We start from the raw sequence: 25,026 nt of genomic DNA on the forward strand, positions 1-25,026 counted from the left end.
GAAGCTGTATTAGTCTGCTTGGGAAAATAAATCTGTTCTGGTCTTTATTCGGCCTTCGGACAATAATTCTGATTGTTACAGTGACAGGGGGAATAAAAGAGTAGCAGTAGTAATCCAAAAAATAAAGACATTTAATAAAACAAAAGAGGAGAGCGAAGTGATGCAGTCAGTCCTTCCAGCTGTCACCATCAGGCCACAGTCTCCCGCTGACAGACAGACGGAGAGATGCTTTCAAGCAACACAGCACTGCAAGCTGCAACTTCACGCAGCTCTCCTATTTATTTATTTATTTATTTATTCATTTATTTATTTATTCAACAATTTCTACAACTGACGTATGTAAAACTGGCCCAATCCTATTTGATGTCACATTCAGGTGCGCTCGGAAATCTCTGTTCAAGCATTGGTAGGAGAAACCAGACTACAGAAATCATTTTCTGGAAACGAAAACAAGAAAATGATCCTAAAAACCAAACCTGATGTTTATATTTTTGTTTGCTTTGTATTTTGAACATATTTTGTTCGTGCTGTAGTTTCAGAGTGGCTGTCATCAGAGCAGGTCGTCTGCTGATTGGCAGGTGGTTTCACCTCCAGTCTGAATGCTAAAGCTTTTGGGCATCACATTATCATTAGACAGAAAGCACCTACGCAGAGAATAAAAGGGCTTCATGGACGAGTCGTGTTACAGCGCTTTGAGTGGCTACAATAGAAATGCGCTACATTATAGCCGCTCCATTCACCATATTCACCTTTCTGTGAGCTGGCCCAGTTGGCTTACAGAGGGTCACTTTAAATAGACCATTTAAAGTGTGTGCTGGCACAGCTGAACGCCAATGAAACACGTATTGGTTCAAATACTCTACTGACTCCTTTAAAAAGCAGCTGAAGACATTTTTATACAAACGGGCTTTTAACTAATTTAATTAATTTTAACTTGTATGTCTGATCTTACTGTAAAGCACTTTGTGATTTTTATCTGTGAAATGTGCTATATAAATAAATTTTACTTACTTTTTACTTACTTAAATAATTGGGACAGTTTGGATGTTCGTCTGTCCCACTGTCTGTGAACGTCGCACAGACTGAAGCGTGTCTGCAGCTCTTCCATCAGTAACCGGACTAGGCCGACATGAACACGGAGGAGACCAACGTAGAGATGAAGGATGCTGAGCACAAGGACGAGGCGGGTCCCGCTCAGGTGGATGCTGATGCCACGGAGGCCGATGTGAGCGAGGCAGATCTGGACCAGGAGGAGCAGGAGAAGCAGCCGATGACGGGAGGAGACCAGGCCGCCGACACACCCTCTGCCAGCGGGCAGGAGGCACCGACGACGGCGGAGAAGAATGGCTTGGTAAAGCTGAAGATCCCCGACGAGGAGGAGGAGGTGAAATTCACTGGGCTGAACAAGGAGGAGCTGATGAGGGTGGCGGGCACCCCGGGGTGAGGAGGACACACTGTGCACACCCCTGCAGGGCGAGGCTCTGTCGTTCCTTTTATTTATTTATTTCTGCATGACACCAGCATGCATCTCATGTAAACCTGTGACGCGTACAGTACTGCTGAGCCTGTCTCTGTGTTTGGATACGCAGGTAAACGTTGGTGGTTTGATGGAAGTGAAGAAGGCTGAGATCGCCTACAGTTCAACACTGTTTGGCAATGATAACAGCTTTTATTATAATGTCGGTTTTTCACACCGTGATTTTTAATCCAGATTCCAAAACACGTTTGAAGTCCACCTCACATTCAAATAAAAACACAATACTTACAAATAGCTGCACATCTCAAAAATGGACCATTCCCATCTCCAGAAACATCTGGGAACTAAGGAGGCCGACTGCTGGACTGCTTCTTTTTCATATTTTTAATCAGCTGGTGTATGAGATGTTTGAATTAGTCTGGTCTGCAGGCTTTTCTGCTGTAATAGATGCAGTTGAGCAGTGTCTCTTGGAAATAAGCCTGAATAAGATGCCATCTTCAGTAGAGCGTATGTTACTCTCCAAACCTAGTTAGATTATTTTTGCTTTGCACACAGAAACTAAAACGATTAGCTCCCCTGATGCTAACAGTCAGCTGAATATCTTGCTGTCATTTGCACATGTCGCCTGAGCAGTCACAGACCGTTGCCCACCCTTCCTTGGTTAATCTCTCAACTCCTCCATATTTGATGATCTTCTAGCATCGACTTTAGCCAAGGCAAGTTTATTTGTATAGCACAATTCAACAACAAGGTGATTCAAAGTGCTTTACAGAGACATTAGAAACTAGAACAAATAAAAAGCATGATTTAAAATTGATTAAAACAAGCAAACTAACTAACTAACTAATTAACAAACAAACAGATAAAATCAGTAGTTAAAATGTTAGTTTTGAAATCTAAGCTGAAAAGTGTGGATTTGGTGCTTTATTCAAGTGCAGCTGAGAACAGGTGAGTCTTCAACCTGGATTTAAATAAACTGAGTGTTTCAGCTGATCTGAGGCTTAAACACTTTGGTCAGAGCGGTTTCAGTGCTGTGGTTCTGTCTAAAACCTGACTGGAAGGCATCGTAGTAATTATTCTGTTTTAAGAAGTAACTGAGCTGTTGGGAAACTGCTTTTTCAATGATCTTACTTAAAAACGGGAGATTTGAGATCGGCCTGTAGTTGTTCATTTGTGTCTTGTCAAGATTGTCCTTTTTCAGTATAGGTTTGATTACACCAGTTTTTAGTGATTCTGGAAACACACCTGATAATAAAGAAAAGTTGACGATCTGTAACAGGTCTGACTCTAAACTCTTTGAGACCTTTTTGAAAAAACTTGTTGGCAGGACATCTAAACAGCAGGAGGAGGAGTTCAGTTGACCTAAGATGTCCTCCAGGTCTTTGCTGTTAATAGGTTGAAACTGTTTCATGGTGTTTAAACAGTTTTTTGGTGGACACAGTACATATCCTGGATCTGCTGTTGATGTACCAATTGCTTGTCTAATTTTTTGGATTTTGTCTGTGAAGAATTTGGCAAAGTCATTGCAGGCCATGGTCGAATGAAGTTCAGCTGCCACTGACACAGGAGGGTTTGTTAGCCTGTCAACTGTAGAAAATAAGACCCGAGCATTATGGCTGTTTTTAGTGATGATGTCAGAGAAGTAGGACCTCCTTGCACTCCTCAGTTGTAAATTATAATTGTGAAGTTTCTCTTTATAGATGTCATAATGAACCTGGAGGTTTGTTTTTCTCCATCTGCGCTCAGCTTTCCTACACTCTCTTTTTTCATTTTTCACCAGTGTGGAGTTTCTCCATGAAGACTTTTTCCTTCCAGAGATAACCTTCACCTTAATGGGAGCAATAGTGTCCATTACATTTAACATGTTAGCATTGAAGCTATTGACGAGCTCATTGACTGACCCTCTGGACAGGTCAGGTGTTAATGGGAAGACCTGGTTAAAAATTGCACTACTGTGTTCAGTTATACACCGTTTTGTGATCACTGTTGTTGATATATTTGTGTGGGCTGAGATTTTACTTTCAAAGAAAAGACTTTAGTCATTTTCAGTGGGGTTCAAGTCAGAGCTTTGTACATGCTAGGGTTGGCATGATACTAAACCAGAAACAGAGTAAAAACTGTACCTCCGTGCAGCAGCCCCCTATGAACAAGCACTTTGGCGACAGTGGGAAGGAAAAACTCCCTTTGAACAGGAAGAAACTTCCAGCAGAACCAGGCTCAGGGAGGGGCGGGGCCATCTGCTGTGATTGGTTGGGGTGAGAGAAGGATAAAGACATGCTGTGGAAGAGAGACAGATTAATAACAGGTATGATTCAGAGCAGAGTGGTAGCTGCCAGCATCTGTAGGCCATCACTGCCATTGACCCTGCGACCGCAGCAATATGGTAGCGACCAAAGCAAACACAGCCAGATGGAGACTACACATTTTTCCTGAGGGTTAAAATCAGTCCCTGTCTTGTCTTACAGTTTTAATAAGAGGAGGGAGGGACGCAGGTTCAAATCTACCAAGGACAGCAACAAAAGCAAAGATGTTTAATTGTTGCATTCTGTTAAACCACAAAAAAGACTCGGAGATGGACTGAAGGGAGTTAATTGTACTAAAAAGGACGCGAGATTTGTGGAAATATCAGAGAAATGCTTCGTTTTTTCACCTTTCACAGTTCTTTAGTTCTTCTGTGTTAATTAGTATGCTCCGATGCTGTTGTACATGATGATACCTCTATACATTTTTATGCAATATAAAAATGTTGTATCACAATGTCATTGCCATAGCAACACCATTATTATAATCCTGGTTTAATATCTCAGTTCAGTGCACAACATTTTAGTTTTTCTGTAACAACAATGTGCAGGCTCTCAAACCGTGACAAGCAAAGTAAACTGCAGAGATTTTTCTGTCTGACTCGTGCTGTGTCACTCTATGCTCCTCTGTTTTCTGATTCATATAGTGTCAGGGATGACAGCAGTGAGACCAGCTGTCAGATGATATTTGGAGACAGTGGCGTTGACCAAAAGACAGGATGGAGTACCGGAGTGTAAAGAACGTAAAGATTTCTGTCTTCGGCTGACAGCAGAGGGAAAGCTCAGGTTTGGAGAAAAGTTAAGAGAAATCAAGAAGAGGTGTAAGAATGTGAAAATATGAAACATGTAACACAGTAGTTAATACAGTACTTTATTTTAAATGTAGTATTCTTGACATTTGATCAAATCTTAGGAAGAAGTTAAAAGGGTTAAATGTTAAAAGTTCAGAAAAATGAGTTCGAGGCATTTGTTGGGCTAAACTGGTTCTTATATAGCGCTTTCCTACTGTCTGAGCACTCAAAGCGCTCTACACAACTAATTCATTCACACCCGTTTACACAAGCACTTCTTCTAAGTTTAAGTATCTAACATTCACACACATTCACACTCCGATGGATGCATCGGAGAGCAACATGGGGTTAGTATCTTGCCCAAGGATATTTGGCATGCAGACACGAGCACCGGGATCGAACCACCGCCCTTCTGGTTGGTGGCTGATCTGCTCTGCCACCTGAGCTACAGCCACCCCCATCCCTGAGATGAAACAGTGCCCACAGCTGTCTGATAATTTTGCATGGCAACAATATCAACTGACGTGGGCTTTAGCAGATTTGTTTCACATATTTGAACACTTTGACCTTTACATGTTCTGGGTCTTTTGGCCAAGACGTGAAAATCGTCGAAGGCGTCACAAAGGAAACACAAACATTTCAGCATTCATAGCCGTGGTGCGTTTCCAGATTCACTTCAGTCGTCCAGAGAGTCACGTTTGGGTACCTGCAGGACGCAGAGCCTCGGCTCATTGATAATCCAGCCTTTTCCTGTTTCTCAGCTGGGTGAGGACCCGCTGGGCGCTGCTGGTGGTGTTCTGGCTCGGCTGGTTGGGGATGCTGGTGGGGGCCGTCCTCATCATCCTGCAGGCCCCTCGCTGCAAAGATCTGCCCAACACCAACTGGTGGAACGATGGGCCTCTGTACCAGATTGGAAACATCCAGGCTTTCACCGACACCCACAACCTGAAAGGTGAGTCCAAACGTAGATAGAGATCACACATAAATATCATCTTTGCATCATTCTCCACTAAATGTGTAACATGCAACATGCTCTGTCTGCAACTCCCTGCTCAGTTATCTGACCGTTTGCTGTGTTTTCTACAGTCAGATGTAAAATCAGGCAAACACAACGTCAGCAGCTGCTGAAGTATAAAAGAGTCACCACAAAGAACCATCACAACAGTAAACTACTGCTCATCCTCACTGTGTGTGTTTCCACCTCAGGCCTGGAACAAAAGGTCAACAGTTTGGCTCAGCTGAAAGTCAAAGGGCTGGTGGTCGGGCCGATCCACGTGGCGCCTCCGGATGAAGCTGTGAACCTGAGCTTTGAGGAGATTTCCCCCGAGGCTGGAAACCTGGACCAGTTTAAGGGTTTCGTCCAGGCTGCTCATAAAAAGGGTCAGGGAGACAGCCTTCTACAGAAGCAGCAGTCTCATGATGTTTCACGTTTTATGTCCCATATCAGTGGGAGTCATGCTGACTACAGACCAGAATGAATGTTTCACTAAAATGCTCTGAAAAAGTCAAAGAGATCGACTCAAGTATATGAAGAACGACACCAAAGTACACATGTACTTACTGTAGTACATTTGCTCACCTGTGCAGGTGTTTTTGTGGTTCTGGATTTGACTCCAAACTACCTGGGCTCGTCCGGGCCCTGGTTCTCCAACAGCAGTGTGACGATTGTAGCAGAGAGACTGAAGGTGAGTGCTGATGTCACACACATGCTGCTGACTGCTGTTCAGCTAAATGTGCCAGAAATCTCAGTGCGCGGCAGTAAAGTCATTGTTGCTTCCAATATTAACATTAAAATCATTTGAATCCAGTTAAGTTATTATTCATTAAAAGCAGTCATCAGGTGGGTAACAGAAGTGACGAGTGTGTCCGTGTGCCTCAGTCTGCTCTGGTGTTCTGGCTGGACGAAGGCGTGGATGGCATCCAGCTGTCAGGGGTGGAGCGCGTGGCCACAGTGGTGCCGTCTCTTTGGAACGACATCCGAGCCATCGTGCAGAACAGGACGGACAAGCATCCCAACAGCAGGTGAGGAAAACAGTGCGCCTGGATGTCACCGAGTACTAGCAGAGATTTCATGAAGCAGGAGATGGCAGCAGCAGCAGGAAACCTCCAGCTTTACCCACGTCTGTGTGTCTGTGTCTTGTCACTTAGATTACATTTGAAGTTTGTAAAAGTGTTTACTATGCAAGTGTCCCTTTACTTTACGAAGCCGCTGGGTTGTTATTCCAACATAGCAGATGCAACAGCCCAACACTTCATGTGGCAAACACCTGCACATGAAAGTTCCCCACGGTCCAGAAAAGTTCTCTTTTGTTTTGGTTAATACGCTCGAGGACTTTCTCACTCAAATATTGCAGAACATTTACATACAGTAGAGTTTTTCTGTGGCTGACAGGCTGTGTATTCTGCCCTGCTGTTACTGCCTGGGACTGTCACCTTGTCCCACCAGGGTGGACCTTGCTTTCTCCTTCACAGGGGTTTTCTGAATCACTCTTCCTCTGGGAGACCCTACTGAGGCCATGTGTCCAGAACTACATAGCTCTGCTTTAGGACCAGATCATTTTTAGTCTGTGTTTATTAGATCTACCTGAGAAAGTCCCGCATTAACATCAGTTAATCTCTGGATTACGTAAACCTTCTGCGCATGTGATTTTCAGAGTCTTGATTGGCGTCACAGACCGCTCCTCTGCTGAAGATGTGTCCACCCTCCTCTCTTCCACGGGTGTTGACCTCCTGATCTCCCGGGTCCTTCATTCACGTGACACGGATGTCACGGAGCTCGCTCGCTCTATCCAGCACTTGTATTCGTCCCAGAGTCAGATGAATCTCGCCTGGAATCTGGGGGGGCGGCTCGAGGGTCACATGGCTTCACTGGTGGGCCCAGCTCTAGTTAAACTGCATCAGTTGCTGCTGCTGACATTGCCCGGGACGCCCATCTTCAGCTACGGAGATGAGATAGGTCTGATGGACGAGGTGAGGACATCTGTACAGTAAACTCTCAGGACTTCAGTATTTTAATAAGCTCGTGTTCTTTGCTTTAGCCTCATTGTAGTTACAGAGAAGCACAAAGCATGAATACATATGAATACATATTGTACTATTACTTGTATTTGTTGTGATATTAAGATTTTATTATTTCCACGAAAGGGCACCAAGTTTCCCAAGATGCTTTGGGACTCCAATGAGGAGCTGAATGGGACTCTGCAGGTAAGATTAGATTAGATGAAACCTCATTAATCCCTCGGGTGGGAAAGTCAGTTTCCAGTAGCACAGCATCGACAGAAGTTGTTACAGAGTTGAAATACTAAATAAAGGGGAATGAGAGTAAGGACATGAGCATAAATATACCATGCATACACATATATAAATACAGGTTATATACAGTGGGGCAAAAAAGTAGTCAGCCACCGATTGTGCAAGTTCCCCCACTTAAAATGATGACAGAGGTCAGTAATTTGCACCAGAGGTACACTTCAACTGTGAGAGACAGAATGTGAAAAAAAAATCCATGAATCCACATGGTAGGATTTGTAAAGAATTTATTTGTAAATCAGGGTGGAAAATAAGTATTTGGTCACCTCAAACAAGGAAAATCTCTGGCTCTCACAGACCTGTAACGTCTTCTGTAAGAAGCTTTTCTGTCCCCCACTCGTTACCTGTATGAATGGCACCTGTTTGAACTCATCATCTGTATAAAAGACACCTGTCCACAGCCTCAAACAGTCAGACTCCAAACTCCGCCATGGCCAAGACCAAAGAGCTTTCGAAGGACACCAGGAAAAGTATTGTAGACCTGCACCAGACTGGGAAGAGTGAATCTACAATAGGCAAGCAGCTTGGTGTGAAAAAATCAACTGTGGGAGCAATCATCAGAAAATGGAAGACATACAAGACCACTGATAATCTCCCTCGATCTGGGGCTCCACGCAAGATCTCATCCCGTGGGGTCAAAATGATCATGAGAACGGTGAGCAAAGATCCCAGAACCACACGGGGGGACCTGGTGAATGACCTGCAGAGAGCTGGGACCAAAGTAACAAAGGTCACCATCAGTAACACACTACAACGGCAGGGAATCAAATCCCGCAGTGCCAGACGTGTTCCTGCTGAAGCCAGTGCATGTCCAGGCCCGTCTGAAGTTTGCCAGAGAGCACATGGATGATACAGCAGAGGATTGGGAGAATGTCATGTGGTCAGATGAAACCAAAGTAGAACTTTTTGGTATAAACTCAACTCGTCGTGTTTGGAGGAAGAAGAATACTGAGTTGCATCCCAAGAACACCATACCTACTGTGAAGCATGGGGGTGGAAACATCATGCTATGGGGCTGTTTTTCTGCCAAGGGGACAGGACGACTGATCCGTGTTAAGGACAGAATGAATGGGGCCATGTATCGTGAGATTTTGAGCCAAAACCTCCTTCCATCAGTGAGAACTTTGAAGATGAAACCAGGCTGGGTCTTCCAACATGACAATGATCCAAAACACACCGCCCGGGCAACAAAGGAGTGGCTCCGTAAGAAGCATTTGAAAGTCCTGGAGTGGCCTAGCCAGTCTCCAGACCTCAACCCCATAGAAAATCTGTGGCGGGAGTTGAAAGTCCGTGTTGCTCGGCGACAGCCCCAAAACATCACTGCTCTCGAGAAGATCTGCATGGAGGAATGGGCCAAAATACCAGCTACTGTGTGTGCAAACCTGGTAAAGACCTATAGTAAACGTTTGACCTCTGTTATTGCCAACAAAGGTTATGTTACAAAGTATTGAGTTGTATTTTTGTTATTGACCAAATACTTATTTTCCACCCTGATTTACCAATAAATTCTTTACAAATCCTACCATGTGGATTCATGGATTTATTTTTCACATTCTGTCTCTCACAGTTGAAGTGTACCTCTGGTGCAAATTACTGACCTCTGTCATCATTTTAGGTGGGGGAACTTGCACAATCGGTGGCTGACTAAATACTTTTTTGCCCCACTGTAATAGGGATAAAACAAACAAACTCTCAGTACCAGACTGCAGAGGTGTGTTATTTGAGTTGATTGTGTGGGTGGAGCGTGCTTTGAATAATAGTATAGTATTACATGCTGGTAATACAGTCGACCTGGTGTGGTAGTGACAGTATCAGTATAACCTACTAAAGCTTGGTCCCTGTTTGAATGTGCATTCAGCCTGCATAAACAAACAGTTTATTAACATTTATCACTGGGGGTAAGTTTGATTTAGTTACTGTATAAGTAGTCATTCAAAGAGGAGGCTTCGCTTCAGACAGAAGTAAAACTGGACAAACGATGCTCAGCTCTCTCGCCTGTGATCTCAGAAACCACTTCGCTGGTGTCTTTAGACTTTAGTGTCACGTCTTATTGAATCCAGGGAATCCATCCATCCTAGAAGGGAAATTCTGGTTTCATGCTATCTTGTCATTGAGTCTTGGCATTGAGATGGCGCCAGTGTGTTCGGCAGGCCGTCTCCACTGCTCTCTGCTGCTTCTTACCTTTCTGCTAATATGCCATTCAGGTGGCTCTGCATTGCTAACTTATGACCGGCTTACTCTTCTAAGTCTCTGGCCACCAAAAATTTCAGTCGGGGTTTAAACTGCATTACTGAGAGTCTTTAATGATCTTCTCTCAATCGCTGACTCAGGGCGCCCTGTGGTGTTCATTTTGCTTGATTTGTCCTCTGCTTTTGATTTGGTGGACCATAATGTCCTTTTAATGAGGCTTGAGCATCTGGTGGGCATCACAGGCAGTGCCCTTAGCTGGTTTAAATCTCTCAGAAAGGCCCTTTTCTGTCACCATGGATACCTACGCCTCCTCCATTGCCCCTGTTACCTCTGGTGTCCCCCAGGGGTCTGTGCTGGGTCCCATGCTGTTCTCTTTATACTTGTTACCCTTGGGCCAAATCTTTGATAAATACAATATTTCTTTCCACTTCTATGTGGATGACATTCAAATCTATTTTGAACTAGCTGAGGATCGTCGTTGCAACACTTCTTTGATTGTATGAATGAAGTTAAAATCTGGCTACTGAGCAATTCTCTCATTTTAAATGATAAGAAGACTGAAATTGTAGTCTTTGATACTCCCTCCTCTCGGGGTGAACTAACTGGTATTTTTGGGCCCTTTGCTGACTCCCTTTCTGACACTGTGAGGACCCTGGGACAGTTCCTTCAAGTTGGACAAACATGTGTCCTCCGTAGTTAAATCGAGTTCAATCAACTACGTCTAATCTCTAAGGCCAAGCCCTACATACCACGTAAGGACCTGGAGAAACGTATCCATGCCTTTGTTACATTAAGGTTAGATTACTGTAATTCCCTTTACACTGGTCTCCATTCTGCCCTCGTTCACAAACTGCAGCTCGTTCAATATGCGGCTGCGCGTTTCTTAACTGGAACTGGCAGGTTTGAGTCTATTACTCCAGCTCTTTCTGACCTGCACTGGCTCCCTGTTAAATTTCGTATTGATTTTAAAATCTTATTGCTCACTTAAAATCATAAATAGCACCGCGCCCAGCTATCTTACGGATCTCCTCAGCTGTTATACCCCTGGGAGAGCGCTTAGATCAGGCCAAATACTCCTGGTGCGACCTAGATCTCGGCTCAAGACCAGAGGTGACCGCGCATTCGCCGCTGTCGCATCCTACCTCTGGAATAACCTCCCTCAAGGTGTCTGATTCAATTCAATCTTTTAAATCTCGATTAAAAACTTATTTGTTTAGCCTTGCTTCCCCCGCATTTCTGGTGTACTGTAAGTTATCTTTCTAGCTTTATTAATATTTATAATGTTTTAACCTTCAGCCTTTCGGGTTGTGCCTACTACACCTGGTGTATTATTGGTTAGTTATGTCACCCGCCTGTTAGTATATTTTATTTGTATTTTGTGTTTGTATTTATTATTGCTCTAACTCGTTCTGTGAAGCACTTTGGCATACCTGTGGTTTTTTAAATGTGCTATATGTATTGTATCTGTGTGCATGTGTGCATCAGATGATAACTTAGCACTACATCATGTAGGCTAAATATCATAACCTGTGACTCAAACAACCCAACAACATGGCATCCAAATGACTGTGGCTTCACAAGTCATAGCCAAAACCAATGGCAGATGGTAGTCATGGTGACCACAGATGTGATTATGAACACCTTCTCTGCAGGTTTGCTGTTATTGGCTGTAGTTGTTCGAGCAGGAGTATTGTAACCTAGCATCCTACCGATAACAGTTAATATCACATAGTGATTGTGTGCTCTCTCTGTGCAGGAGGAGCGGGCTGAGCGCCTGACCTGTCGCAGGTTTTTCAGCACTGTGAGTGAGCTGCGGGGTAAAGAGCGTTCCCTGCTGTTTGGAGACTTCATCCTCCTTTTTAACTCCTCCTCCTCCCTGGCTTACCTGCGGGTGTGGGATCAGAACGAGCGTTACCTCGCCGCCTTCAACTGGGCTGCAGAGGAGTCAGCGGTGCTGCAGCTGAGCCACACAGTGCTGCCCCCGACGGCTGTGGTTGTTCTCAGCACCAACAGCAGCACAATGCCTGCCGACAGCAGCGTGGATCTTACAAACCTGCGGCTTGGCCCCGGGGAAGCTGCGCTACTCAAGTTTCCCTACACGGGATAGAAAAGATACTAGCAGAGATTAGATGTTGATGAAAGTCTGATTCAGAGAGACTGACATCATGGTGAGGTGAGGGGAAATATTGTTGTCTAATTACATACGACACATCATTTCAGATTCAGTGACTTAGTGATAACGACTAATGATATAATTTCATGTGAAAATAATATAAATGCTCTCAGAAGCTGAACAAAAAGGCTTTGTAAAATGTCCTGGTAGTTGCCTGTTTTTAACATGTCTTGCTAACAAATACGCTAATATTGAAGCATGCTTATATATTTGACACTTCCCAGAATCTGGTGTCTTACATTCATCCAGAATAAACATGCAGAAATATACTTCAGTGATCTGTGCTCATCACCTGTGATACTGCAAACGGATTCAGAACTGTGTTACTTAACCAGCAACAGTTAGAATAAATGTGGCCAATTATGGGCAAAGATGTGGTATTGTGTTCAGTTTAGTGACCTCCCTAAATCATGTCTCAACAAGGTCAAGCTTACTGGTTAGTAGCAAATGCTTCAGAGTGCTCTGCTGTATGATGTCATTTCTTCTTCTTGGATGTATTGGGTTATGTCTTATATGACACGTCACTTTTCCTTTCTGTATTGTGAATTCTAAGAAAACATGAAAAATAAAAATGAAAGAAAAGCACAGCATCCATGAGAGTCTGTCAGTTTTTGTAGTTTTAAGTTCCTCGTCTCCAGTTAAACCATTAAAGTCACATGCAGGCTTATATAGAGTGATGCTTGGTCTATTTAAAGGTCTTAAGCTTGGCGCGATGTCCAGGGGATCCATGGTGTAAGTGACCGAGAGCAACAGAAGGTTTAAGCATGCACGCTTACAAACATACATGATAGTATTCATTCTAGGCCAAAGGCCTGGGACACATTTAGCTTCTAATTGCATTTGAGTTTGCCTAGTAACAGGTGACAGAAGAAGAGTGAAGAAAAGTGTCAATCCTCAGGGACCCTCTGGAGGGTGAAACAGATTGGCATATATGGAAGAATGTGATAGAAGGAGGAACTTCTGTCTGCTTTCTAAATGAATATTTACTGTAACTGACATATATCACAATTATTGTAAACGCATGAAGGGGCGTGGTTGGTTTCATTGCTCAACATTTTCGAATTCGGGACAAAGTCTAAACTGCTCATTCTGAAAACTGGATCTGTATTACACAGACCTTACTTTTCATTAATGGTTTTCATGGAAACAATATGGAGACTCCACATACCAGAAACAAGTAAAATAATAAGAAAAAAATAAATGTCAAGACTCAGTATGGGTTAAATGCCAAGGTGTTTAAAGTGTTGACTCCAATTTTAAAAATGTTTAGAGTCCTTTCAAAAAGGCACCATACCGCAGTCCCTGAGAGGAGCATTAGTCGCTCTGCTCCCGAACCACACAATAAATGTGAAAACTGGAGACCCATCAGTCTGCTTAATGCGGATTTGAAAATACTTTGTAAAATCTTAGCCAAGAGAAACAAAGAAATACTACCTAAGATAATTGGGAGAGTTCAGAATGGATTCATTCAGGACAGACAAGGATTCCACAACGTCCGAAGGATTCTGAAGCTTCTTTATGACCAAAAGGGGCTCAGGACACTGCTTTACTGTCACGAGATGCTGAAAAAGCATTCGACAGAGTGGAATGGCCTTATTTCTTTGAGACTCTGGGGTGCTTTGGTCTGGGAGAGAATTTTTGTAATTGGATAAGATTACTTTATAAGGAATCATATGCACAAAACTTGACTAACAATAATATCTCAAAAAGCATAAAAATAAATTGATGATTTAGAAAAGGGGACGTTTTGTCCACACTGTTGTTCATTATGGCAATCGAGCCTTTGGCTATCACAGTGAGATCCCATGATAGTACTTCTGGTGTAACAATAGGACAGAACATCGCTTAGCCTTTCATGCAGATGATTTAATTATTTTTCTTAAAAATATTAACAAATCCATCCCGGCTCTGCTAGAATTGATTAAGGAGTTTGGTAAAATTTCTGGTTACAAGATCAATATGTCTAAAACATCAATTATGTTAATAAACCAATTAGATATGGAAAACCCAACCTCTGTTGTTACTCAATTTAAGGTTGTTAATAATTAGCTTCACCTATTTCGGCATCCAAATTGTTCCTTTGCGTAATGATATCATAGAAATCAACTATAATTCAGTTATTCAAGATGTCTCAAACTCTCTGGATAGATGGACTGCTCTACCAATGTCATTAATGGGGAAAATAAATACTCTTAAAATAAATATACTCCCTAAACTGTTGTATTTATTTCAAAACTTGCCTCTGCCACCACCAAGCGATTTGTTTTCTCAACTGAGGACACTCTTCATCAAATTTTTATGGAAGAACAGATGCCCCATGCTGCGCCTATCTCTCTTCTATCTGCCTTACGACAGAGGAGGGCTTAAATACCCAAGCCCACTATGGTACTACTGGGCGGCGCAACTGAGAACACTAACATTTTACTATGTAGAAGAGAATGTGCCACTGTGCAGAGAGATGGAAGGGTATCCTGTGAAGTCCAACTTTAAAGATGTAGACTGTTGGTGAGGGCCTAGTTTGAAGATGCAGGCTGCTGGTGAGGGCCTAGTTTGAAGGAGGAGACTGTTGATGAGGTCCTAGTTTGAAGATGCAGGCTGTTGATGAGGTCCTAGTTTGAAGATGCAGGCTGTTGATGAGGTCCTAGTTTGAAGATGCAGGCTGTTGGTGAGGTCCTAGTTTGAAGATGCAGGCTGTTGGTGAGGTCCTAGTTTGAAGATGCAGGCTGTTGGTGAGGTCCTAGTTTGAAGGAGGAGACTGTTGGTGAGGTCCTAGTTTGAAGGAGGAGACTGTTGGTGAGGGCCTAGTTTGAAGGAGGAGACTGTTGGTGAGGTCCTAGCTCAAAGGAGGAGACTGTTGGTGAGGGCCTAGTTTGAAGATGCAGGCTGCTGGTGAGGTCCTAGTTTGAAGATGCAGGCTGTTGGTGAGGTCCTAGTTTGAAGATGCAGGCTGTTGGTGAGGTCCTAGTTTGAAGATGCAGGCTGTTGGTGAGGGCCTAGTTTGAAGATGCAGGCTGTTGGTGAGGTCCTAGTTTGAAGATGCAGGCTACTGGTGAGGGCCTAGTTTGAAGATGCAGGCTGCTGGTGAGGGCCTAGTTTGAAGATGCAGGCTACTGGTGAGGGCCTAGTTTGAAGATGCAGGCTGCTGGTGAGGGCCTAGTTTGAAGATGCAGGCTGTTAGTGAGGGCCTAGTTTGAAGATGCAGGCTACTGGTGAGGTCCTAGTTTGAAGATGCAGGCTGCTGGTGAGGGCCTAGTTTGAAGATGCAGGCTTTTGGTGAAGTCCCAGTTTGAAGATGCAGGCTTTTGGTGAGGTCCTATTTTGAAGGAGGAGACTGTTGGTGAGGTCGTAGCTCAAAGGAGGAGACTGTTGGTGAGGGCCTAGTTTGAAGATGCAGGCTGTTGGTGAGGGCCTAGTTTGAAGATGCAGGCTGTTGGTGAGGTCCTATTTTGAAGGAGGAGACTGTTGGTGAGGTCGTAGCTCAAAGGAGGAGACTGTTGGTGAGGGCCTAGTTTGAAGATGCAGGCTGTTGGTGAGGGCCCAGTTTGAAGATGCAGGCTGTTGGTGAGGGCCCAGTTTGAAGATGCAGGCTTTTGGTGAGGTCCTATTTTGAAGGAGGAGACTGTTGGTGAGGTCGTAGCTCAAAGGAGGAGACTGTTGGTGAGGGCCTAGTTTGAAGATGCAGGCTGTTGGTGAGGGCCCAGTTTGAAGATGCAGGCTGTTGGTGAGGTCCTAGTTTGAAGATGCAGGCTGCTGGTGAGGTCCGTGTTTGAAGATGCAGACTCTTGGTGGGGTCCTAGTTTGAAGATGCAGGCTGTTGGTGAGGTCCTAGTTTGAAGGAGGAGACTGTTGGTGAGGTCCTAGTTTGAAGGAGGAGACTGTTGGTGAGGGCCTAGTTTGAAGGAGGAGACTGTTGGTGAGGTCCTAGTTTGAAGGAGGAGACTGTTGGTGAGGTCCTAGTTTGAAGGAGGAGACTGTTGGTGAGGTCCTAGTTTGAAGGAGGAGACTGTTGGTGAGGGCCTAGTTTGAAGGAGGAGACTGTTGGTGAGGTCCTAGTTTGAAGGAGGAGACTGTTGGTGAGGGCCTAGTTTGAAGGAGGAGACTGTTGGTGAGGTCCTAGTTTGAAGATGCAGGCTGTTGGTGAGGTCCTAGTTTGAAGGAGGAGACTGTTGGTGAGGGCCTAGTTTGAAGGAGGAGACTGTTGGTGGGGTCCTAGTTTGAAGATGCAGACTCTTGGTGAGGTCCTAGTTTGAAGATGCAGGCTGTTGGTGAGGTCCTAGTTTGAAGGAGGAGACTGTTGGTGAGGGCCTAGTTTGAAGGAGGAGACTGTTGGTGAGGTCCTAGTTTGAAGGAGGAGACGGTTGGTGAGGGCCTAGTTTGAAGGAGGAGACTGTTGGTGAGGTCCTAGCTCAAAGGAGGAGACTGTTGGTGAGGGCCTAGTTTGAAGGAGGAGACTGTTGGTGAGGTCCTAGCTCAAAGGAGGAGACTGTTGGTGAGGGCCTAGTTTGAAGATGCAGGCTGCTGGTGAGGTCCTAGTTTGAAGATGCAGGCTGCTGGTGAGGTCCTAGTTTGAAAATGCAGGCTGCTGGTGAGGTCCTAGTTTGAAGATGCAGGCTGTTGGTGAGGGCCTAGTTTGAAGATGCAGGCTGCTGGTGAGGTCCTAGTTTGAAGATGCAGGCTGCTGGTGAGGTCCTAGTTTGAAGATGCAGACTGCTGGTGAGGTCCTAGTTTGAAGATGCAGGCTGCTGGTGAGGTCCTAGTTTGAAGATGCAGGCTGCTGGTGAGGGCCTAGTTTGAAGATGCAGGCTTTTGGTGAGGTCCCAGTTTGAAGATGCAGGCTGTTGGTGAGGTCCTAGTTTGAAGATGCAGACTCTTGGTGGGGTCCTAGTTTGAAGATGCAGGCTGTTGGTGAGGTCCTAGTTTGAAGACGCAGACTCTTGGTGGGGTCCTAGTTTGAAGATGCAGGCTGTTGGTGAGGTCCTAGTTTGAAGGAGGAGACTGTTGGTGAGGTCGTAGCTCAAAGGAGGAGATTGTTGGTGAGGTCCTAGTTTGAAGGAGGAGACTGTTGGTGAGGTCCTAGTTTGAAGATGCAGACTCTTGGTGGGGTCCTAGTTTGAAGATGCAGGCTGTTGGTGAGGTCCTAGTTTGAAGGAGGAGACTGTTGGTGAGGGCCTAGTTTGAAGGAGGAGACTGTTGGTGAGGTCCTAGTTTGAAGGAGGAGACTGTTGGTGAGGTCCTAGTTTGAAGGAGGAGACTGTTGGTGAGGTCCTAGCTCAAAGGAGGAGACTGTTGGTGAGGGCCTAGTTTGAAGGAGGAGACTGTTGGTGAGGTCCTAGCTCAAAGGAGGAGACTGTTGGTGAGGGCCTAGTTTGAAGATGCAGGCTGCTGGTGAGGTCCTAGTTTGAAGATGCAGGCTGCTGGTGAGGTCCTAGTTTGAAAATGCAGGCTGCTGGTGAGGTCCTAGTTTGAAGATGCAGGCTGTTGGTGAGGTCCTAGTTTGAAGATGCAGGCTGCTGGTGAGGTCCTAGTTTGAAGATGCAGGCTGCTGGTGAGGTCCTAGTTTGAAGATGCAGGCTGCTGGTGAGGTCCTAGTTTGAAGATGCAGGCTGCTGGTGAGGGCCTAGTTTGAAGATGCAGGCTTTTGGTGAGGTCCCAGTTTGAAGATGCAGGCTGTTGGTGAGGTCCTAGTTTGAAGATGCAGACTCTTGGTGGGGTCCTAGTTTGAAGATGCAGGCTGTTGGTGAGGTCCTAGTTTGAAGATGCAGACTCTTGGTGGGGTCCTAGTTTGAAGATGCAGGCTGTTGGTGAGGTCCTAGTTTGAAGGAGGAGACTGTTGGTGAGGTCGTAGCTCAAAGGAGGAGATTGTTGGTGAGGGCCTAGTTTGAAGATGCAGACTGTTGGTGAGGTCCTAGTTTGAAGATGCAGGCTTTTGGTGAGGTCCTATTTTGAAGGAGGAGACTGTTGGTGGGGTCCTAGTTTGAACATGCAGACTCTTGGTGGGGTCCTAGTTTGAAGATGCAGGCTGTTGGTGAGGTCCTAGTTTGAAGGAGGAGACTGTTGGTGAGGGCCTAGTTTGAAGGAGGAGACTGTTGGTGAGGTCCTAGTTTGAAGGAGGAGACGGTTGGTGAGGGCCTAGTTTGAAGGAGGAGACTGTTGGTGAGGTCCTAGCTCAAAGGAGACTGTTGGTGAGGGCCTAGTTTGAAGGAGGAGACTGTTGGTGAGGGCCTAGTTTGAAGGAGGAGACTGTTGGTGAGGTCCTAGCTCAAAGGAGGAGACTGTTGGTGAGGGCCTAGTTTGAAGATGCAGGCTGCTGGTGAGGTCCTAGTTTGAAGATGCAGGCTGCTGGTGAGGTCCTAGTTTGAAAATGCAGGCTGCTGGTGAGGTCCTAGTTTGAAGATGCAGGCTGTTGGTGAGGTCCTAGTTTGAAGATGCAGACTCTTGGTGGGGTCCTAGTTTGAAGATGCAGGCTGTTGGTGAGGTCCTAGTTTGAAGATGCAGACTCTTGGTGGGGTCCTAGTTTGAAGATGCAGGCTGTTGGTGAGGTCCTAGTTTGAAGGAGGAGACTGTTGGTGAGGTCGTAGCTCAAAGGAGGAGATTGTTGGTGAGGGCCTAGTTTGAAGATGCAGACTGTTGGTGAGGTCCTAGTTTGAAGATGCAGGCTTTTGGTGAGGTCCTATTTTGAAGGAGGAGACTGTTGGTGGGGTCCTAGTTTGAACATGCAGACTCTTGGTGGGGTCCTAGTTTGAAGATGCAGGCTGTTGGTGAGGTCCTAGTTTGAAGGAGGAGACTGTTGGTGAGGGCCTAGTTTGAAGGAGGAGACTGTTGGTGAGGTCCTAGTTTGAAGGAGGAGACGGTTGGTGAGGGCCTAGTTTGAAGGAGGAGACTGTTGGTGAGGTCCTAGCTCAAAGGAGACTGTTGGTGAGGGCCTAGTTTGAAGGAGGAGACTGTTGGTGAGGGCCTAGTTTGAAGGAGGAGACTGTTGGTGAGGTCCTAGCTCAAAGGAGGAGACTGTTGGTGAGGGCCTAGTTTGAAGATGCAGGCTGCTGGTGAGGTCCTAGTTTGAAGATGCAGGCTGCTGGTGAGGTCCTAGTTTGAAAATGCAGGCTGCTGGTGAGGTCCTAGTTTGAAGATGCAGGCTGCTGGTGAGGTCCTAGTTTGAAGATGCAGGCTGCTGGTGAGGTCCTAGTTTGAAGATGGAGGCTGCTGGTGAGGTCCTAGTTTGAAGATGCAGGCTTTTGGTGAGGTCCCAGTTTGAAGATGCAGGCTTTTGGTGAGGTCCCAGTTTGAAGATGCAGGCTGTTGGTGAGGTCCTAGTTTGAAGATGCAGACTCTTGGTGGGGTCCTAGTTTGAAGATGCAGGCTACTGGTGAGGGCCTAGTTTGAAGATGCAGGCTGCTGGTGAGGGCCTAGTTTGAAGATGCAGGCTACTGGTGAGGGCCTAGTTTGAAGATGCAGGCTGCTGGTGAGGGCCTAGTTTGAAGATGCAGGCTGTTAGTGAGGGCCTAGTTTGAAGATGCAGGCTACTGGTGAGGTCCTAGTTTGAAGATGCAGGCTGCTGGTGAGGGCCTAGTTTGAAGATGCAGGCTTTTGGTGAAGTCCCAGTTTGAAGATGCAGGCTTTTGGTGAGGTCCTATTTTGAAGGAGGAGACTGTTGGTGAGGTCGTAGCTCAAAGGAGGAGACTGTTGGTGAGGGCCTAGTTTGAAGATGCAGGCTGTTGGTGAGGGCCTAGTTTGAAGATGCAGGCTGTTGGTGAGGTCCTATTTTGAAGGAGGAGACTGTTGGTGAGGTCGTAGCTCAAAGGAGGAGACTGTTGGTGAGGGCCTAGTTTGAAGATGCAGGCTGTTGGTGAGGGCCCAGTTTGAAGATGCAGGCTGTTGGTGAGGGCCCAGTTTGAAGATGCAGGCTTTTGGTGAGGTCCTATTTTGAAGGAGGAGACTGTTGGTGAGGTCGTAGCTCAAAGGAGGAGACTGTTGGTGAGGGCCTAGTTTGAAGATGCAGGCTGTTGGTGAGGGCCCAGTTTGAAGATGCAGGCTGTTGGTGAGGTCCTAGTTTGAAGATGCAGGCTGCTGGTGAGGTCCGTGTTTGAAGATGCAGACTCTTGGTGGGGTCCTAGTTTGAAGATGCAGGCTGTTGGTGAGGTCCTAGTTTGAAGGAGGAGACTGTTGGTGAGGTCCTAGTTTGAAGGAGGAGACTGTTGGTGAGGGCCTAGTTTGAAGGAGGAGACTGTTGGTGAGGTCCTAGTTTGAAGGAGGAGACTGTTGGTGAGGTCCTAGTTTGAAGGAGGAGACTGTTGGTGAGGTCCTAGTTTGAAGGAGGAGACTGTTGGTGAGGGCCTAGTTTGAAGGAGGAGACTGTTGGTGAGGTCCTAGTTTGAAGGAGGAGACTGTTGGTGAGGGCCTAGTTTGAAGGAGGAGACTGTTGGTGAGGTCCTAGTTTGAAGATGCAGGCTGTTGGTGAGGTCCTAGTTTGAAGGAGGAGACTGTTGGTGAGGGCCTAGTTTGAAGGAGGAGACTGTTGGTGGGGTCCTAGTTTGAAGATGCAGACTCTTGGTGAGGTCCTAGTTTGAAGATGCAGGCTGTTGGTGAGGGCCTAGTTTGAAGGAGGAGACTGTTGGTGAGGTCCTAGTTTGAAGGAGGAGACGGTTGGTGAGGGCCTAGTTTGAAGGAGGAGACTGTTGGTGAGGTCCTAGCTCAAAGGAGGAGACTGTTGGTGAGGGCCTAGTTTGAAGGAGGAGACTGTTGGTGAGGTCCTAGCTCAAAGGAGGAGACTGTTGGTGAGGGCCTAGTTTGAAGATGCAGGCTGCTGGTGAGGTCCTAGTTTGAAGATGCAGGCTGCTGGTGAGGTCCTAGTTTGAAAATGCAGGCTGCTGGTGAGGTCCTAGTTTGAAGATGCAGGCTGTTGGTGAGGGCCTAGTTTGAAGATGCAGGCTGCTGGTGAGGTCCTAGTTTGAAGATGCAGGCTGCTGGTGAGGTCCTAGTTTGAAGATGCAGACTGCTGGTGAGGTCCTAGTTTGAAGATGCAGGCTGCTGGTGAGGTCCTAGTTTGAAGATGCAGGCTGCTGGTGAGGGCCTAGTTTGAAGATGCAGGCTTTTGGTGAGGTCCCAGTTTGAAGATGCAGGCTGTTGGTGAGGTCCTAGTTTGAAGATGCAGACTCTTGGTGGGGTCCTAGTTTGAAGATGCAGGCTGTTGGTGAGGTCCTAGTTTGAAGACGCAGACTCTTGGTGGGGTCCTAGTTTGAAGATGCAGGCTGTTGGTGAGGTCCTAGTTTGAAGGAGGAGACTGTTGGTGAGGTCGTAGCTCAAAGGAGGAGATTGTTGGTGAGGTCCTAGTTTGAAGGAGGAGACTGTTGGTGAGGTCCTAGTTTGAAGATGCAGACTCTTGGTGGGGTCCTAGTTTGAAGATGCAGGCTGTTGGTGAGGTCCTAGTTTGAAGGAGGAGACTGTTGGTGAGGGCCTAGTTTGAAGGAGGAGACTGTTGGTGAGGTCCTAGTTTGAAGGAGGAGACTGTTGGTGAGGTCCTAGTTTGAAGGAGGAGACTGTTGGTGAGGTCCTAGCTCAAAGGAGGAGACTGTTGGTGAGGGCCTAGTTTGAAGGAGGAGACTGTTGGTGAGGTCCTAGCTCAAAGGAGGAGACTGTTGGTGAGGGCCTAGTTTGAAGATGCAGGCTGCTGGTGAGGTCCTAGTTTGAAGATGCAGGCTGCTGGTGAGGTCCTAGTTTGAAAATGCAGGCTGCTGGTGAGGTCCTAGTTTGAAGATGCAGGCTGTTGGTGAGGTCCTAGTTTGAAGATGCAGGCTGCTGGTGAGGTCCTAGTTTGAAGATGCAGGCTGCTGGTGAGGTCCTAGTTTGAAGATGCAGGCTGCTGGTGAGGTCCTAGTTTGAAGATGCAGGCTGCTGGTGAGGGCCTAGTTTGAAGATGCAGGCTTTTGGTGAGGTCCCAGTTTGAAGATGCAGGCTGTTGGTGAGGTCCTAGTTTGAAGATGCAGACTCTTGGTGGGGTCCTAGTTTGAAGATGCAGGCTGTTGGTGAGGTCCTAGTTTGAAGATGCAGACTCTTGGTGGGGTCCTAGTTTGAAGATGCAGGCTGTTGGTGAGGTCCTAGTTTGAAGGAGGAGACTGTTGGTGAGGTCGTAGCTCAAAGGAGGAGATTGTTGGTGAGGGCCTAGTTTGAAGATGCAGACTGTTGGTGAGGTCCTAGTTTGAAGATGCAGGCTTTTGGTGAGGTCCTATTTTGAAGGAGGAGACTGTTGGTGGGGTCCTAGTTTGAACATGCAGACTCTTGGTGGGGTCCTAGTTTGAAGATGCAGGCTGTTGGTGAGGTCCTAGTTTGAAGGAGGAGACTGTTGGTGAGGGCCTAGTTTGAAGGAGGAGACTGTTGGTGAGGTCCTAGTTTGAAGGAGGAGACGGTTGGTGAGGGCCTAGTTTGAAGGAGGAGACTGTTGGTGAGGTCCTAGCTCAAAGGAGACTGTTGGTGAGGGCCTAGTTTGAAGGAGGAGACTGTTGGTGAGGGCCTAGTTTGAAGGAGGAGACTGTTGGTGAGGTCCTAGCTCAAAGGAGGAGACTGTTGGTGAGGGCCTAGTTTGAAGATGCAGGCTGCTGGTGAGGTCCTAGTTTGAAGATGCAGGCTGCTGGTGAGGTCCTAGTTTGAAAATGCAGGCTGCTGGTGAGGTCCTAGTTTGAAGATGCAGGCTGCTGGTGAGGTCCTAGTTTGAAGATGCAGGCTGCTGGTGAGGTCCTAGTTTGAAGATGGAGGCTGCTGGTGAGGTCCTAGTTTGAAGATGCAGGCTTTTGGTGAGGTCCCAGTTTGAAGATGCAGGCTTTTGGTGAGGTCCCAGTTTGAAAATGCAGGCTGTTGGTGAGGTCCTAGTTTGAAGATGCAGACTCTTGGTGGGGTCCTAGTTTGAAGATGCAGGCTGTTGGTGAGGTCCTAGTTTGAAGATGCAGACTCTTGGTGGGGTCCTAGTTTGAAGATGCAGGCTTTTGGTGAGGTCCCAGTTTGAAGATGCAGGCTGTTGGTGAGGTCCTAGTTTGAAGATGCAGACTCTTGGTGGGGTCCTAGTTTGAAGATGCAGGCTGTTGGTGAGGTCCTAGTTTGAAGATGCAGACTCTTGGTGGGGTCCTAGTTTGAAGATGCAGGCTGTTGGTGAGGTCCTAGTTTGAAGATGCAGGCTGTTGGTGAGGTCCTAGTTTGAAGATGCAGACTCTTGGTGGGGTCCTAGTTTGAAGATGCAGGCTTTTGGTGAGGTCCTAGTTTGAAGGAGGAGACTGTTGGTGAGGTCGTAGCTCAAAGGAGGAGATTGTTGGTGAGGGCCTAGTTTGAAGATGCAGACTGTTGGTGAGGTCCTAGTTTGAAGATGCAGGCTTTTGGTGAGGTCCTATTTTGAAGGAGGAGACTGTTGGTGAGGTCGTAGCTCAAAGGAGGAGATTGTTGGTGAGGTCCTAGTTTGAAGATGCAGGCTGTTGGTGAGGTCCTATTTTGAAGGAGGAGACTGTTGGTGAGGTCGTAGCTCAAAGGAGGAGATTGTTGGTGGGGTCCTAGTTTGAAGATGCAGACTGTTGGTGAGGTCCTAGTTTGAAGATGCAGGCTGTTGGTGAGGTCCTAGTTTGAAGGAGGAGACTGTTGGTGAGGTCCTAGTTTGAAGATGCAGACTCTTGGTGGGGGCCTAGTTTGAAGATGCAGGCTGTTGGTGAGGTCCTAGTTTGAAGGAGGAGACTGTTGGTGAGGTCCTAGTTTGAAGATGCAGGCTGTTGGTGAGGTCCTAGTTTGAAGGAGGAGACTCTTGGTGGGGTCCTAGTTTGAAGATGCAGGCTGTTGGTGAGGTCCTAGTTTGAAGATGCAGACTCTTGGTGGGGTCCTAGTTTGAAGATGCAGGCTGTTGGTGAGGTCCTAGTTTGAAGGAGGAGACTGTTGGTGAGGTCGTAGCTCAAAGGAGGAGATTGTTGGTGAGGGCCTAGTTTGAAGATGCAGACTGTTGGTGAGGTCCTAGTTTGAAGATGCAGGCTTTTGGTGAGGTCCTATTTTGAAGGAGGAGACTGTTGGTGAGGTCGTAGCTCAAAGGAGGAGATTGTTGGTGAGGTCCTAGTTTGAAGATGCAGGCTGTTGGTGAGGTCCCAGTTTGAAGATGCAGGCTGTTGGTGAGGTCCTAGTTTGAAGATGCAGACTCTTGGTGGGGTCCTAGTTTGAAGATGCAGACTGTTGGTGAGGGCCTAGTTTGAAGATGCAGGCTGTTGGTGAGGTCCTAGTTTGAAGGAGGAGACTGTTGGTGAGGTCCTAGTTTGAAGATGCAGGCTGTTGGTGAGGGCCTAGTTTGAAGGAGGAGACTGTTGGTGAGGTCCTAGTTTGAAGATGCAGACTGTTGGTGGGGGCCTAGTTTGAAGATGCAGGCTGTTGGTGAGGTCCTAGTTTGAAGGAGGAGACTGTTGGTGAGGTCCTAGTTTGAAGATGCAGGCTGTTGGTGAGGTCCTAGTTTGAAGGAGGAGACTGTTGGTGAGGTCCTAGTTTGAAGATGCAGGCTGTTGGTGAGGTCCTAGTTTGAAGGAGGAGACTGTTGGTGAGGTCGTAGCTCAAAGGAGGAGATTGTTGGTGAGGGCCTAGTTTGAAGATGCAGACTGTTGGTGAGGTCCTAGTTTGAAGATGCAGGCTTTTGGTGAGGTCCTATTTTGAAGGAGGAGACTGTTGGTGAGGTCGTAGCTCAAAGGAGGAGATTGTTGGTGAGGTCCTAGTTTGAAGATGCAGGCTGTTGGTGAGGTCCCAGTTTGAAGATGCAGGCTGTTGGTGAGGTCCTAGTTTGAA

General features: G+C 46.5%; 1 protein-coding gene across 1 annotated transcript; it reads left to right on the forward strand.

Annotated features, from left to right (window-relative positions):
• The first annotated feature begins 1,060 nt into the window (after positions 1 to 1,060).
• Positions 1,061 to 12,830, forward strand: slc3a2b (solute carrier family 3 member 2b). Its single transcript, XM_004572179.2, has 8 exons — positions 1,061 to 1,440; positions 5,330 to 5,520; positions 5,775 to 5,948; positions 6,156 to 6,253; positions 6,448 to 6,590; positions 7,223 to 7,538; positions 7,713 to 7,772; positions 11,824 to 12,830. The coding sequence occupies exons 1-8, from the start codon at positions 1,130 to 1,132 to the stop codon at positions 12,172 to 12,174; spliced, it is 1,644 nt and encodes a 547-aa protein (XP_004572236.2). The 5' UTR covers positions 1,061 to 1,129; the 3' UTR covers positions 12,175 to 12,830.
• The last annotated feature ends 12,196 nt before the right edge of the window (positions 12,831 to 25,026 follow it).

Source organism: Maylandia zebra, unplaced genomic scaffold, assembly GCF_041146795.1.
Source record: "Maylandia zebra isolate NMK-2024a unplaced genomic scaffold, Mzebra_GT3a scaffold09, whole genome shotgun sequence".
Lineage (NCBI taxonomy): Eukaryota > Metazoa > Chordata > Actinopteri > Cichliformes > Cichlidae > Maylandia > Maylandia zebra.

Excerpts from the sequence above, each read along its gene's own strand:
- slc3a2b (XM_004572179.2), top strand. The coding sequence starts at position 1,130 with ATGAACACGGAGGAGACCAACGTAGAGATGAAGGATGCTGAGCACAAG. Across the intron at positions 5,949-6,155 it reads CCAGGCTGCTCATAAAAAGG|GTGTTTTTGTGGTTCTGGAT; the intron begins GTCAGGGAGACA and ends TCACCTGTGCAG. Across the intron at positions 7,773-11,823 it reads AGCTGAATGGGACTCTGCAG|GAGGAGCGGGCTGAGCGCCT; the intron begins GTAAGATTAGAT and ends CTCTCTGTGCAG.